This window comes from Branchiostoma floridae, chromosome 12 (genome assembly GCF_000003815.2).
Source record: "Branchiostoma floridae strain S238N-H82 chromosome 12, Bfl_VNyyK, whole genome shotgun sequence".
Taxonomy (NCBI): Eukaryota; Metazoa; Chordata; class Leptocardii; order Amphioxiformes; family Branchiostomatidae; genus Branchiostoma; species Branchiostoma floridae.
The window spans coordinates 11,967,448-11,980,266 of NC_049990.1; the positions used below are offsets into that span (position 1 = coordinate 11,967,448).

Consider the following 12,819-nt stretch of genomic DNA (forward strand, 5'->3'; position numbering starts at 1 on the left):
GGAGTGACAGGTATAAAGGAAATATAGGTTAGAGTTGGTAGAACTATTCATTGATTAGATGTATTTGAGTTACAGCTGGTAAGTGGGAAGATGACTTGCAGGAGTGGCAGGTATAAAGGAAATATAGGTCAGAGTTGGTAGAACTAGTCGTTGATTAGATGTATTTGAATTACAGCTGGTAAGTGGGAAGATGACTTGCAGGAGTGACAGGTATAGAGGAAATATAGGTCAGAGTTGGCAGAACTAGTCGTTGATTAGATGTATTTGAGTTACAGCTGGTAAGTGAGAAGATGACCGCAAAGGTCTGACTTGCAGGAGTGACAGGTATAGAGAAAATATAGGTTAGAGTTGATAGAACTAGTGGTTGATTAGACATGACATTCCAGGTCATGGAAGAGGATACTAATTTTAAGGGAGATATTGATTTTGTCTGTGTTTTGGCTGTCATGTATGCTCGTCACGTTCACCGTAGAATGATAGGCAATGATCTATGTACTCACGAAATATCAATAAAACGTGATTTGCATAATCGATGAACTACATTTAAGCAAGAGTTACGAGAAACTCTACATTGACTTTTGTTTGACGGAGTAGGGAAAACTTCGAGGTTTTGTTGAAAATACTTTCTTATTTTCTCTATCGTGTATTTAAGACATATCTCTGTTGACTTAATGACTACTGGTATGATAGTGCTATCTTGTCCATTTATAACATTGCCATAGCTACGTCGTGCAAAATATTATTCATTGTACCTTTAAGTTTTATTATTCTGAAATTTTGTGTTAAATGAAGCAGCTGAGGCTTGTAATTAAATACGTGATCCCGTAGAGATCATTCTTTTAGTCCCTACTGGGTTAATGTTAGATATGAAGGGTAAAAAGTTTTATAAAAGAGAGGGACCCTTATTGTTATTGCATTCAAATATCTAGTCCATCATTTCGTTATACTTACATTTGCTAAGACGATATTTGTACATGAAGGTATCGACAGCATGTTTGATACCATGCTGTCAATATCATTTGTTTATTTGTGTGTGTCTGTGTGTGTGTTTCTGTGTCTGTGTGTGCTTGTGTGTGTCTGTGTGTGTCTGTGTGTGTGTGTCTGTGTGTGTTAGTGGACTGCATAACTCGAAAAGCTGAGGATGTATCCTTATCATGATATTTGGGAGGTGACTAGGGGTCAGGAAAATGGAGGCCAAATTCAATAATGGATCCCCTAGCGGCTTTCCAATGTACGGCAGCAAAAACGAGTTTTCGTATTTCGCGTACTGGCATGCTGTGGTCATCATATTAGTGGTAGATGGCTCTTCTTCTCTATGCAATTGGACAAACTTCTCTAGAAAGTCGTTTGTTTTTGCGAAACATATCCATTTGCAATTTGGCAATGCAATTTCAATGATTGAATCAAAGGTTTGCCAATTGTTACCGTTTCAGTTGAAATCCAGTGATACCTTAATAATTGATGGTCATTACTGTTTTATTAATAAAGTATATACTAATAAGCATATCAATTAGGAGCGTAGAGAGCGTACAAAGTCAATAAGAATGAGATGAAACATTAGTACTTACGTACGTCTGAGTATAAGTTCTTGACCTAACATTTTATAATGCAGATAATTGACATTTCTAGTGCAAAGCTAATGCTGTTATACACTGCAGCTCTCTACATTACAAAATAGCCACGCTTCGTTCACTTTAGATAATCTAATTTGATGATTCTCCGGCTTTTTTCCTCTCACAATGATCCCCAGTGGTTTCCTGACATAGATTGTACCCGAGCTAGAGATACTATCATTTGTCTTAGAAATAGACAGATTATGGCGTATTCCTATCTATCTAGTCCGTACAATGGTTTTGGGAGGGGCCGGAGTCAGCTCCCGTCGTGGGCGCACGGCCGGGGCCCGGGCAGGGGCCGGGGGCAGTGGTCACCCGTGCCGAGGCGCAGGCCTCCAGGACTCCGATACGTGTCGTGAGTAGAAAGACGCTACGGAGTATCATCCTGCTTTTGTACAGAGATTTTTTACCTGATACTGTCAATGCTTTGCCTGTAGGTCGCTGCAGCGACCTTATTGGAGTACATGCGGATTCAACGCTTACCATCTATGCTATTGCTGCAGCACTTAGATCTACCGATTGTATCAGATATCAACAGTTTCACTCATTGTTGCAGCATTTTTTAGCAATATTAGCAAAAGCCGTGAATTTTGCAATACTTACTTGACCGTTTACTACATTTTTTTGCCCAAGAAATATGATCTTTCTAGTGTTTTCAATGCACTATCTATACTTCTAGATATAGTTTCAAGTCGGCTGTTAGCGCCAATGCTGCATACTAACAACAAACCCGTACGCTAGCGCTTTGGGCAATCTATCGGCATTGTATGAATGATTCGTCACACTCGATTTTGGAACAATACGATTTGATTGGCATGTGATCCGCTTATCTGGGACAATGTTATCAGTAATAGTTGTTTGATAGGCAGTATACCAAGCCGGCTCGACATTTTGACGAATCGCAATGGGTGTCAAGAAATCAAGATAACCGCAGCTGCATTCACGTAGGTTAATTTGTCTGAACCCAAGACACTTGTTGTCACCATCTATCAAGATTAAAACGCCGACTGAAGGGCAGACGAGAGCGGGTGTTTGGCGGGGTTTTGAGCATTTGTGTCGTCCATGGGTCAAACCAACCAATCACATAGAATAGAGATCATGGATCATATTTGGCTCATCTTCCACTATCGGCACTCAGGCTATCACGAAGAGTTTTGATCTAAATTGAACATTAAGAATTCGTTCAACTAAGTGTGTGTGTGGTTTCAGATAACAACTCCTCTTTGAATGTAAAATGGCTGTTTGCTTGACGAACGTGAACGTATAGAACTAGGGAATTCAACTGTCTGTTTGAATAAATATAGTCTGCTGGCACGCTATGGAGGAAGAACATTGTAGAAAGTCAGTACATGTACCATGTCACAATAGGTCAATGCCATTTACTGACATTTACCATGATGGTAATATCACCGATATTTTGGTGGGTGCGTATAGTGTAGTGCTTGACTTATTCAACCCCCGTAGTACACCATTAATTTATTGATATATAAATGGATCACCTAATACCAGGCTTGGATTAGCGACATTTTAATAGATTAAGGAAGTGTTTTGCTTTATATGCACAGGGGACGCGTCGTGTGGGAAAGTTAAACACGTCTTGCACTTCTCATGTACTTTAAAGACTATCAGGTCTAATACTATAGTAGCAGTACATGTTAACTAATTACAGAATTTCAAAGCAATTCCTCTTCGCTAGCTAGTGCACCTGATCTTCCGTGGTTTCACTTTATAATCTGTAAGGATGGGAGAATATCTTCGGCCATATAAAAATGCCACAATTTCTGATGCTGACATGAGAGGTAGCCTTTAATAAATCGACTTAAACAAGCAAGAGTAAGAGAGCTGCATGTTTGATCTAGAAGGTTCAATTATATATTAGAATAGAGCATGAAACAAAATAATAACACTTCATGATACCTCCTCAAACGATCAACCGATTCTTGGTCATAGATAGTCAGATTAGTCAGATAGTCAAAGGCTATGGTACTGCCCTTTCTGTCATACATCTGTCTTGCATGTTTCATTCGCAAAGCCGGACACCTTCTCCTGCGACAAGTCCTAAGGGGAGCCCATCGACAAGTCCAACGAGTCATTTCCCCGTCAGTCCTCGGCGCGGCTCGCACCCATCGCCGAGAATCAGTCCCAAACATCCCCGGCCCAGACGTGGTTCGTCGCCCAACCCCGTGGGCAGTGCGTCCCTCCCCAGCCTGCCGAGTTCGCACACAAACAATCTGCTCACGCCGTCGCAGTCTCATTCTCCGGCCGGCAGCCCTGTCGAGCAACATGACAGAACCATCACTGATCTGACCTTTGTCTTCGGCAAGAATGGGTATCTCAAAGCATCCTGTCATTCCAAAAGCATGCTGTTTGCTACCACTGCATGGAATCGCCGCTTTTGGGCTTCAATGGCTGCATGGTGTTGTGTTGTATTGTAGCTTAAGCTTGATTGTTCGTACGCGCTATACTCATCTGCCTGCAAAGTTGTCAGTAGATTTAAAGTGGTATCTCACTATACTTGGGGCACTTTTGCGGCACTGAGGAGTTCGAAAGGTTACACAACGACTGTCAGAGAAAAAGAACAAATTTTCTTACTTTTTTTTTGTATAATATGTTGTCTTCTAAGTCATACTTTAACGTATTACGAAATATCTTAACTATGAAAAAGTTAGCGAAAATAACATAACAGTGCTGCAGTGAATGAACCCCGCAGTGCCACATCGGTGCCCCACGTGCAGTGAGAGACCACATTTAGGCATCAAAGAATTACTCTCAGACTTGTACAGTACTTGAACATGTTGAAGATCTAACTTCGAGTATCTGAATGTTTCTATTTTAATGTTCGCACACACAGTAGTGCACACCACAAGGGAAGTAACCACAGTCGAGACGCCTCACCAAAGGTCTCTCCAGGCGCCTCGCCAAAGTCTTCACCCAAGAAGAGTCACGCGAAGAGTAACGGGTCGGAGGAGCAGGCTAACGCCCACGTTGTCATAGTCGGTGGAGGGTAGGCCAAAGCTATATTTTAATATTTAGGCCACAGCTAGTAGATTTTGTACATGACATCATCAACAGACTCCAAATTCAATGTTAGAGGGCGAAGAAAACAAGATGGATAAAAAAGGTGCCATAATTTTCACAATAGACACCATACGTTTGGAGGTACAATTGTAGTGACAAAGGATCACCATTAGCCAACAAGTGCTTTATTTCTGTATTCAAGAAGTGCACAAAGTGACACTTGTTTAGAAGACTAGTATCATTTGCAAAATTGGAAACTATACACTCAAGGCTTCCAGACAGGTGTCACTTTTACAGCTACCAAAGAAGTTTCACCCCTAAAACTACGTATACAGTCATGGCTACCTCATTAGTTCTACAAGTACACTGAAGGTTACCTCATGACATATTTTCCCCTTTTGGTATTTTCTCGTCGTGTTGACTAACTCCGGAGGGGAAAATGTCCTATATTTCTTTTTCAAAATCAGGAGAAATTTAATGGGCGCGCTGATGTCATTTATATAAAATCTACTTGCTGTGGCTTTGTAATAATATCGTAGATCGGTAACTTTGAGAAAATATCATGTTTCTTAACACGTACAACTACGATAAAGCCAAAAATCAATATCAGTGATGTACTTTCAATCTACATGTTTATAGACCACTAACTTTCTTTCCTTCCTGCTCTAAAGGTACGCAGGTATAGCGATCGCACGGAAATTACAAGGCAAAATCAACTTTACTCTAATCGACCCAAAGGAATGCTTTCACCACCACATCGGCGCACTGAGGTCTGCCGTTAGAACAGGTAATTGTGCATCTCTGCACCCGCCGTTGCCTTTCTCTGCTATAGCATGATATAAAAGGCAATTTATGCATCCGAGAGACTCTATGAAAAGCTACTCAAACAACTGGATACGTTTTGTGCGCCTTATATATTTACTCACTTGCATGAGTAACTTTGGTAGATTCTATACAGTATCCGATTGCCTTGATTATGTCAAACCTTCATCGACCTGCATTCTAGATAGCTCATTGAGATGAAAATTAATTGAATCACCAAGCAGCAGAATGACGTTATCTTGAAAAACGAGGCGCTTGATCTCTGAGAAGAAGTTAGAATACATGTTGTGGATGATGATATTTGGCTATCTCTATCACCGATGTTGAATGATATTATAACGCTTATACTTCATATTCCAGATTTTGCCAAGAAGACCTTCATTCCGTATGACGCTACGTTCGGGAAGCGGTTTAAACAAGGCCGTGTGAAGGACGTGAACACGTCTGACAGGACTATCATCCTGGAAACAGGTAACAACTAGCATGACGTTATCTGCGCCTTATCATGATTCAAATATACTTTGTTCAACATGAATTTCAATTAGACATCTATTATGATGTTGCACATATTGACTCTAAGCTTTGACATGATGGGAAAACTTATGTTAGAAAACCAACAAAGAACTGAACATGAATACCAATTTATGATGCAAAAAGTAACACGTAACGTATTTTAGTATGTCCATATAATGCGGACCCAATGGGATAGAATAATCTATATAAATAGATGATATCATCTATTATTTAAAGTGGTTGGCGTCTAACAGCAGATGTCAATTATCATCATCAGGTTGCTTTTGTGCAGCCAGCCACACGTCTAACCTAGCCCATACATTATATTCAATTCTTGTATAGGCCATGATTTTATAATATGGATAACATCCTTGCGCGCATCAATTTTCGGCCGTTTCCAAAATAAGATAAAAAGTTTTCAACCCTACTCTAAATTGTCCAAAATCAAAATAAGCTAACATATGCGGTGGATCGCAAAGATATATACCGGAAAAACGTATACTAATGTCATAGAACATTACAAGGCCAAAGAAGATGATGCTATATTCTGTGCGTCCAGTCATTTGTTCAACCTTCCTGACCACTTTGATTTCATAATGAAGTCAGCTTCTTTGTCAAACGTTTCTTTTTATTCGCAAGCTCGCATTGATTTTTGGATTCCCAGAGGATGTCATTCATATTTAATCAAATCAACATGGCGAACGGTTATGTACGGATAACATTGTTCTTGAGAACTCCCCTCAAAACCATTTTCTGCAATATTTGAAGCTATGAGACAGCGGGATCATTCTGAAATCATTCTTGTTTATCCGCCGTTAGGAGAGACCATAAGTTACACCCATCTGGTTATCGCTACCGGATGTACGGGTCCGTTTCCTGGACGAGTCGATGACACCATCACGACTGATGAGGCCATCAGCAGGTACAACAATCTGGCGGAACAGGTACGATTACAGACCTCCACAGTGTCTATCACCATCACATGTCAGGCCCGCCGCTTGCATAATTATATTAGCTACAGTTCTCTGGCGTACCGGCCTGTGATTCGTCCTTCTCGCGTTTTTTAAGCCACTCGCCACCAGCCAGTCACATCGTCGCCTACGGTCAAGAGGCAACATGATTGGCTGGTAACTTCCCATCCAATCATAGGAGAGAGAATATCAGATTGGTTGAAGGCGTGCCTGCGCTAAAGTAGTTGGAAGGACGGATCGCACACCGATACGCCAGAGCCGTTACTTGGCATAATTAAGCAGTGGGTCCTACATGAGAGTATGATCATATAAGGTATTATTTGGTATAGCCTGAGTGCTTTCTTCATAGACTGTGATTAGTGTTGACTCCGAAGGCTTTTTTACAGTTCAGCTGTGAAACTCACTGTATTCGGAAATGAAGAATAAGCCATGCTTTATAATAGTTTTGCATTAACATAATTAGTCATTCATTGTCTATTATATTGATGATATCTAAATTTTTAATCTATGTTATAAGGACAAGTATTCAGAAAATGGTTCTTAATAGTAATACAACTTCATTGAAATTGACATCAGATTTCATAGTCTGGCTTACCGCAAGCAATTTATTTGCTAGCGGGATAGGGTACAGTCGTAAACTATACAGTAATATGTAAAGAAAACATAAAGAGGACATAGAATCGAGTGGTATATGCTTAATTTAGAGTCAGTTATGACGCGACAGTTTTCCCACTTTTTTTTCTAGATTGAGACTGCTGACAAAATAGTGATAGTTGGCGGAGGAGTAGCGGGAATAGAACTTACGGGAGAAATTCTGTCCGCCCACAAAAATAAGAACGTCACACTGATCCACGCTCACCAGCATCTCATCAACGACGACGTTCTACCGGGCATGCGCACAAAGCTACACGAGAAACTAGCTAGATATGGCGTCACGTTTATTCTAGGTACGTTAGCAAGAGTTTACTCTCTGCCTATAATTATCTCCATGAAAATATAGGCATTGTTTTCGGTGCGTGCGTGTGTTTGTGTGTGTGTGTGTGTGTGTACTAGTGTTTCCACATATGTTTTTGTGATCAGCAAAATTTAAAACCTGTGATGATGATATTTGTAATAATATTATGTAGCTACTTGTTTTAGAAAGACAAAGGTCCAAGTTGGTTTCGACTTCTTTAAACATACTTTTAGTAAAAAATTTTGTGGGATCTTTTTGTAGTGAACTTTTCAGTATAATAACCTATTGCATACCTTGAAAGATACTAATAAGTCATTTACATGTTCTTACAGATGAAAGAGTAAAGAATCTTGAGGAAGTTGCTACAAATGTCTCGAAGCCCACAACAGTCAAAACAGACGCCGGGACTGAAGTCAGTGCAGACCTGGTTATACGGTGTACGGGCGTCAAACCCAACACGGCAGTATTCACTAACAACTTAGGTGAGAAGGATGTAGTAATCACTTAATATACCTTTCTATTAGTAAGCAACTGTTTGATTTTTTTTTGCTGTGTAGCAGTGACATTACGTACCATAAGGTGATATCTCACTGCACTTGCACCGTGCGGCACTGCGGGGTTCGTTCACTGCGTCACTGTGGCGTTATTTTCGCCGATTTTTTTATAATCTAGATATTGTGTAATACGTAATAGTATGACTTAGGAGACAACAAAATGCACAAAATGTAAGAAAATTCGTTCTTTATCTCTGAAATTCGTTGAGTAATCTTTCGAACCCCGCAGTGCCGCACCGGTACCCCAGGTGCAGTGAGATACCACCTTTACCATACCAGTATATACATAACAGTTTCTATCCGTCTTTGTTTGGTTCATGCATTATAGCTACTCTATACTTGTTTACACCGCACGGCAAGTACATTTTTCATAGACCTGGTCCGTTTTGTCACCACATCCCCAATGCCGTACCTTTATTAAAGATTCATCACCTGAAGTATGATAAAAAAATACATTATGTGCTGCTGCATCAAATGTAATGTGCTAATATCACACCACCTTAGACCTTTTGATGCTACATACACATGTAATCTGGATTTTACATTCACCAGGCGGCAAACTAGATGACTCAGGTCGGCTGAAAGTTAACGAGTTGTTTGAAGTGGACGGCCTTGAGCACGTGTATGCCATCGGGGAATGTAACGATGTGGCCGAGGTGAAGATGCCGAGGCACAGCACCGCACAGGGGGAACTTCTGGCGGAGAACATCGTCAGGAAATTGGACAACAAGGAGATGAAACCGCATACTCATGGTACGCAACATCATTCTTAAGTCAGACATCCTTGGTCTTTCTTCTCTGTAATGTATTAATGTAGTATGCCGTATAAGATAGGAAATGTCTATTGCTCAAGTGGCAGTCGCCTCACAGTTGAGCTCCTGGTATCAGATAGTTGGTTAGGCTTAGGTTCCAATTGCACCGGTGCCCGTTAGGGATGTAGCCCCGTCCGGGCTCCGTAGTCACAAATTTGTTCCGGTGGACTGCCGAATACCGGGGTTACCCCGTCTACTTGTAACCGGGTCCCAGGTTTATTTTAAGTACGACTTAGATTCAACCCCGTGCCCGATCGAGCCCCTAAATATCTCGGGAGCCGCAAGGTGTTCCACGGGGCCACTTAGGGGTCAAAAGTAACAAAAAAAATAGCCCGTGAACTGTCCGACAGGGCCCCTTTTTTCTAATTGGGACCTGAGCCTAACTGGAAGACCCAAGTTTAATCCTGAGTATAGTAGGACATCTCGTTTTGAGCTGCACCCTTCTTTCGGAAAGGACATAGATAATGGTCCAATGTTCGAGGGTTGGTTGAATTTTTTTCAATTATACTTTTATAACAATATACACGTTTAACCTACCACCTTCTGCCCCTACAGGTCAGCTAATGATGGAGATATCCCTGGGTCCAAATGCTGGCGTCAGTCAAGTCAAAGGTCTCATCCTCGGTAGTTTTCTTACCAAATACCGCAAGAGCAAGGATCTCTTCGTGCACCGCTTTTGGAAAAAGGTTATGAAACAGGAAGTGCCTCACTGAGACAACAATACAACAAAGTGTCCAGACCTACATTGTTGTCCAAAGTCTAAAAATATATCTCTTGATAAACGTTATATAAAACATTACCAACGAAACATCCAGGGATATGATAATTATATATATGAACATTGTGCAAATAACATTCCTGCTTCTTCTTCCTCTAAATACCTTCTAAACAAAGGATCAACATCAATTCCTGCAGCCAAAACCTTTTATCAAAAGACAGTACATGACATAACATGAAGTGTTCTTATTGATACTTTATACATTTTTCCATGTTCAAGAAGTTTAAAGTAAATAGGATATAAAGGGATAACAGTTTCTTTCTGATAAAAAGGGCAACTCAAGATTTGTTCTATTCTGTAAACATTGTTTGATATGTAACAGGTAAGTTGTGTAGAATGTACATTATGGTGAATTCACATTATAAACATTAAGACGGTATTCTTGACTTATTGACGTTATGTTGGTAATAATGTATTGGATGTCTTTTCATATTGCGCCAATTAATGACGAGTCGGAATAACAACACATCAAGCTCACAGTTCATGTTCATGGCGTCATCCAAACAAAGGGCATTTTAAAGGTATTGTGAAACCAAAATGCAATATAAAGCAAAATCAAATTCTAGTCGCTTTGCCTCTTGTTCAGTTTATATAATTCGAATAACTCAAACTAAAAACTTTAAATTCAACCATATGTTTATACAACTAGGTAATCATGGGAAATAGATAATAAGATGATGATTATAAATATATAATAAAAAATTTTCTTTTCAAAATACATCCTTGAAACATCGTAAGGTTAGCAACTAAACAAGAACTCAAGTTTGTAAATAGGCCACGTGTATAAATGAAATATTTGAAATATACATGATATCAGCACATATGAAATAAAAAATGCGTAGCACGTTTTTTCAAATCACTAGGGCCCCGATTCCACAAGACGGCGATCGAGCTGTATCTCATTGCAACCTTAACTGAATTTGTATAACCATTGAATTTATAATTGGAATATCACATAAAGTATTGAAATATTACTGTTAAGACAACAAAGCACACAAAGTTAGAAAAGATTTCTTATCAATGAAAATCGCAGCAAGACCGCCCCCTAGCGGAATGCTTCAGAATGGGGTATGAGATAACAAATACTTGGATTCTATGATATCCATAAGGCGTATTTAATAAGGTTTTGAATACGTAGAAATGTCACTTCACTCTATTCAGGACTGGACTCTATTCGGACAAAACATTTCTACTCTAATCGTGACTGAAAAAAGTTGATAATCTCCATCAGATATTAAAGGAAAACGGTGATGACATTTTCGTGAATGGAATCCTTTATGAAAGGATTACATAAAGTACTATATATTAAGTGAATAACTTTATCGTGTAGGTAGATGCATTTTCACCACTTAATGAAAAAATAAACAGACAAATTCGCTGTAGAAAGCACGTAGTGTGTAGTATCGATGTCTTTATTACTGCTGTATACTTTATCAAGCATTTTATTGTGGGTTTTAGGTAATGTAGATTTCATATCTTTACCATAAGAAAATTCAGGCCGAATTGACGATATGGCATATTGAAACTATTACTAAGTATAGCATTAGATTCAACGATAAAGAAATGAACATGTTAAGTCCACACTAATTATAAGTGTCATTCCCGTGTTTTCGGGAGAAGCATTTTGTCAATGGTATTTGTTGGATACTTCTGCTGTTTTTGTAAGAAATTCTATACAACACATCTATACAACACATCTATTTTGCGTCGTCCATGTTAATGAAAAAGTTGTTTTAAATGTATAGAGACAAATACACTGGAGGCCAATAATTTCTGTTACAGTCAAGTGAAAGTCAAGTCAAAGTTAAAGTTAAGTATCTTTTTAGTGGCATGAAAGATGAGTATGAAACAAATGTTCTTCGATGGTTTGTAATTATATGAAGTTGTTTTGTATGAAGATATAGCTTTTATCGTCAAATGTTTCTGTTTGTTTTTCATATACTTATAACATTACATATCCTGGAATATATCATGTGTATTATCATGCTAGTCATCTAATAAACATCACAAGATACACGTTATTCATGTTCTTGTACTTATGGTTCATAGCTCGAATGTATGTTGGGAACATGCTTGGTGTGAACCTACTTGAATTGTGTACTTAAAACTACTCTGTTTCACCTTTGTTTCTTTATCGGATCTATGTCTACAAAGCCCTTATCGACAGAAAGTGAATTAACTCAAATCAGCTTCCATGTAGCTCAAATAAACGCAATGAAAAAATGAGCTAATCTTTCACTGGTCGTGACAGGGAAGACATTAAAAAAATTATGTACAGTATTTACATCCATCCTTCCTTCCGCTAGCTATTTTAACAAGTACCATGAAAAGGGGACCACATGCTCCACAGCTCAATATCACATCCTAGGGACCACAGCAATTTCCAGTAGCCAGCAAGTGACCGACACAGACGCGACTTCTTGGTCCAGTTTCTCCTGTGTCCTACTTCATTCTCCCGGTTTCTCCTGTATTCTCCCGGTTTCTCCTGTATTCTCTTGGTTCCTCCTCTATTCTCCCGGCTTCTCTTGTTTTTTTCCTGTATTCTCCCGGTTTCTCCTGTATTCTCTTGGTTCCTCCTGTATCTCCTATATTTCTCCAGGCATGCTACCAAGAAGGATGTCGTAGCCTATTGACTCTTTATTTTGGCAGAACTCTGACTGTAACAGACGCCATACATGAACGAACAGCTGTACCACACGGTCCCCAGTACAGCTGTACAGACAGACAACAGGAACACAGCCACATCCAGCAGGTAGTACTGGTACCACGGCAGCTCCACGGTA

General features: G+C 39.6%; 2 protein-coding genes across 2 annotated transcripts in view; one reads left to right on the plus strand and one right to left on the minus strand.

The window, feature by feature from the left end:
- Nucleotides 1–9,971, plus strand: part of LOC118426985 (ferroptosis suppressor protein 1-like) — a 31,677-nt gene extending 21,706 nt beyond the window's left edge. The window contains exons 3-11 of the mRNA XM_035836620.1: nt 3,646–3,942; nt 4,465–4,617; nt 5,303–5,418; nt 5,814–5,924; nt 6,786–6,910; nt 7,683–7,884; nt 8,225–8,374; nt 8,999–9,199; nt 9,814–9,971. Of these exons, the coding sequence (XP_035692513.1) occupies nt 3,646–3,942; nt 4,465–4,617; nt 5,303–5,418; nt 5,814–5,924; nt 6,786–6,910; nt 7,683–7,884; nt 8,225–8,374; nt 8,999–9,199; nt 9,814–9,971 (1,513 nt within the window). The remainder of the gene's footprint in view (nt 1–3,645; nt 3,943–4,464; nt 4,618–5,302; nt 5,419–5,813; nt 5,925–6,785; nt 6,911–7,682; nt 7,885–8,224; nt 8,375–8,998; nt 9,200–9,813) is intronic.
- Nucleotides 9,972–12,326: 2,355 nt separating this feature from the next.
- The window catches only part of LOC118426986 (UDP-glucuronosyltransferase 2C1-like), a 3,359-nt gene continuing 2,866 nt past the window's right edge, over nt 12,327–12,819 (minus strand). Inside the window, exon 5 of the mRNA XM_035836621.1 lies at nt 12,327–12,809. Within this exon, the coding sequence (XP_035692514.1) occupies nt 12,663–12,809 (147 nt within the window). The 3' untranslated portion in view covers nt 12,327–12,662. The remainder of the gene's footprint in view (nt 12,810–12,819) is intronic.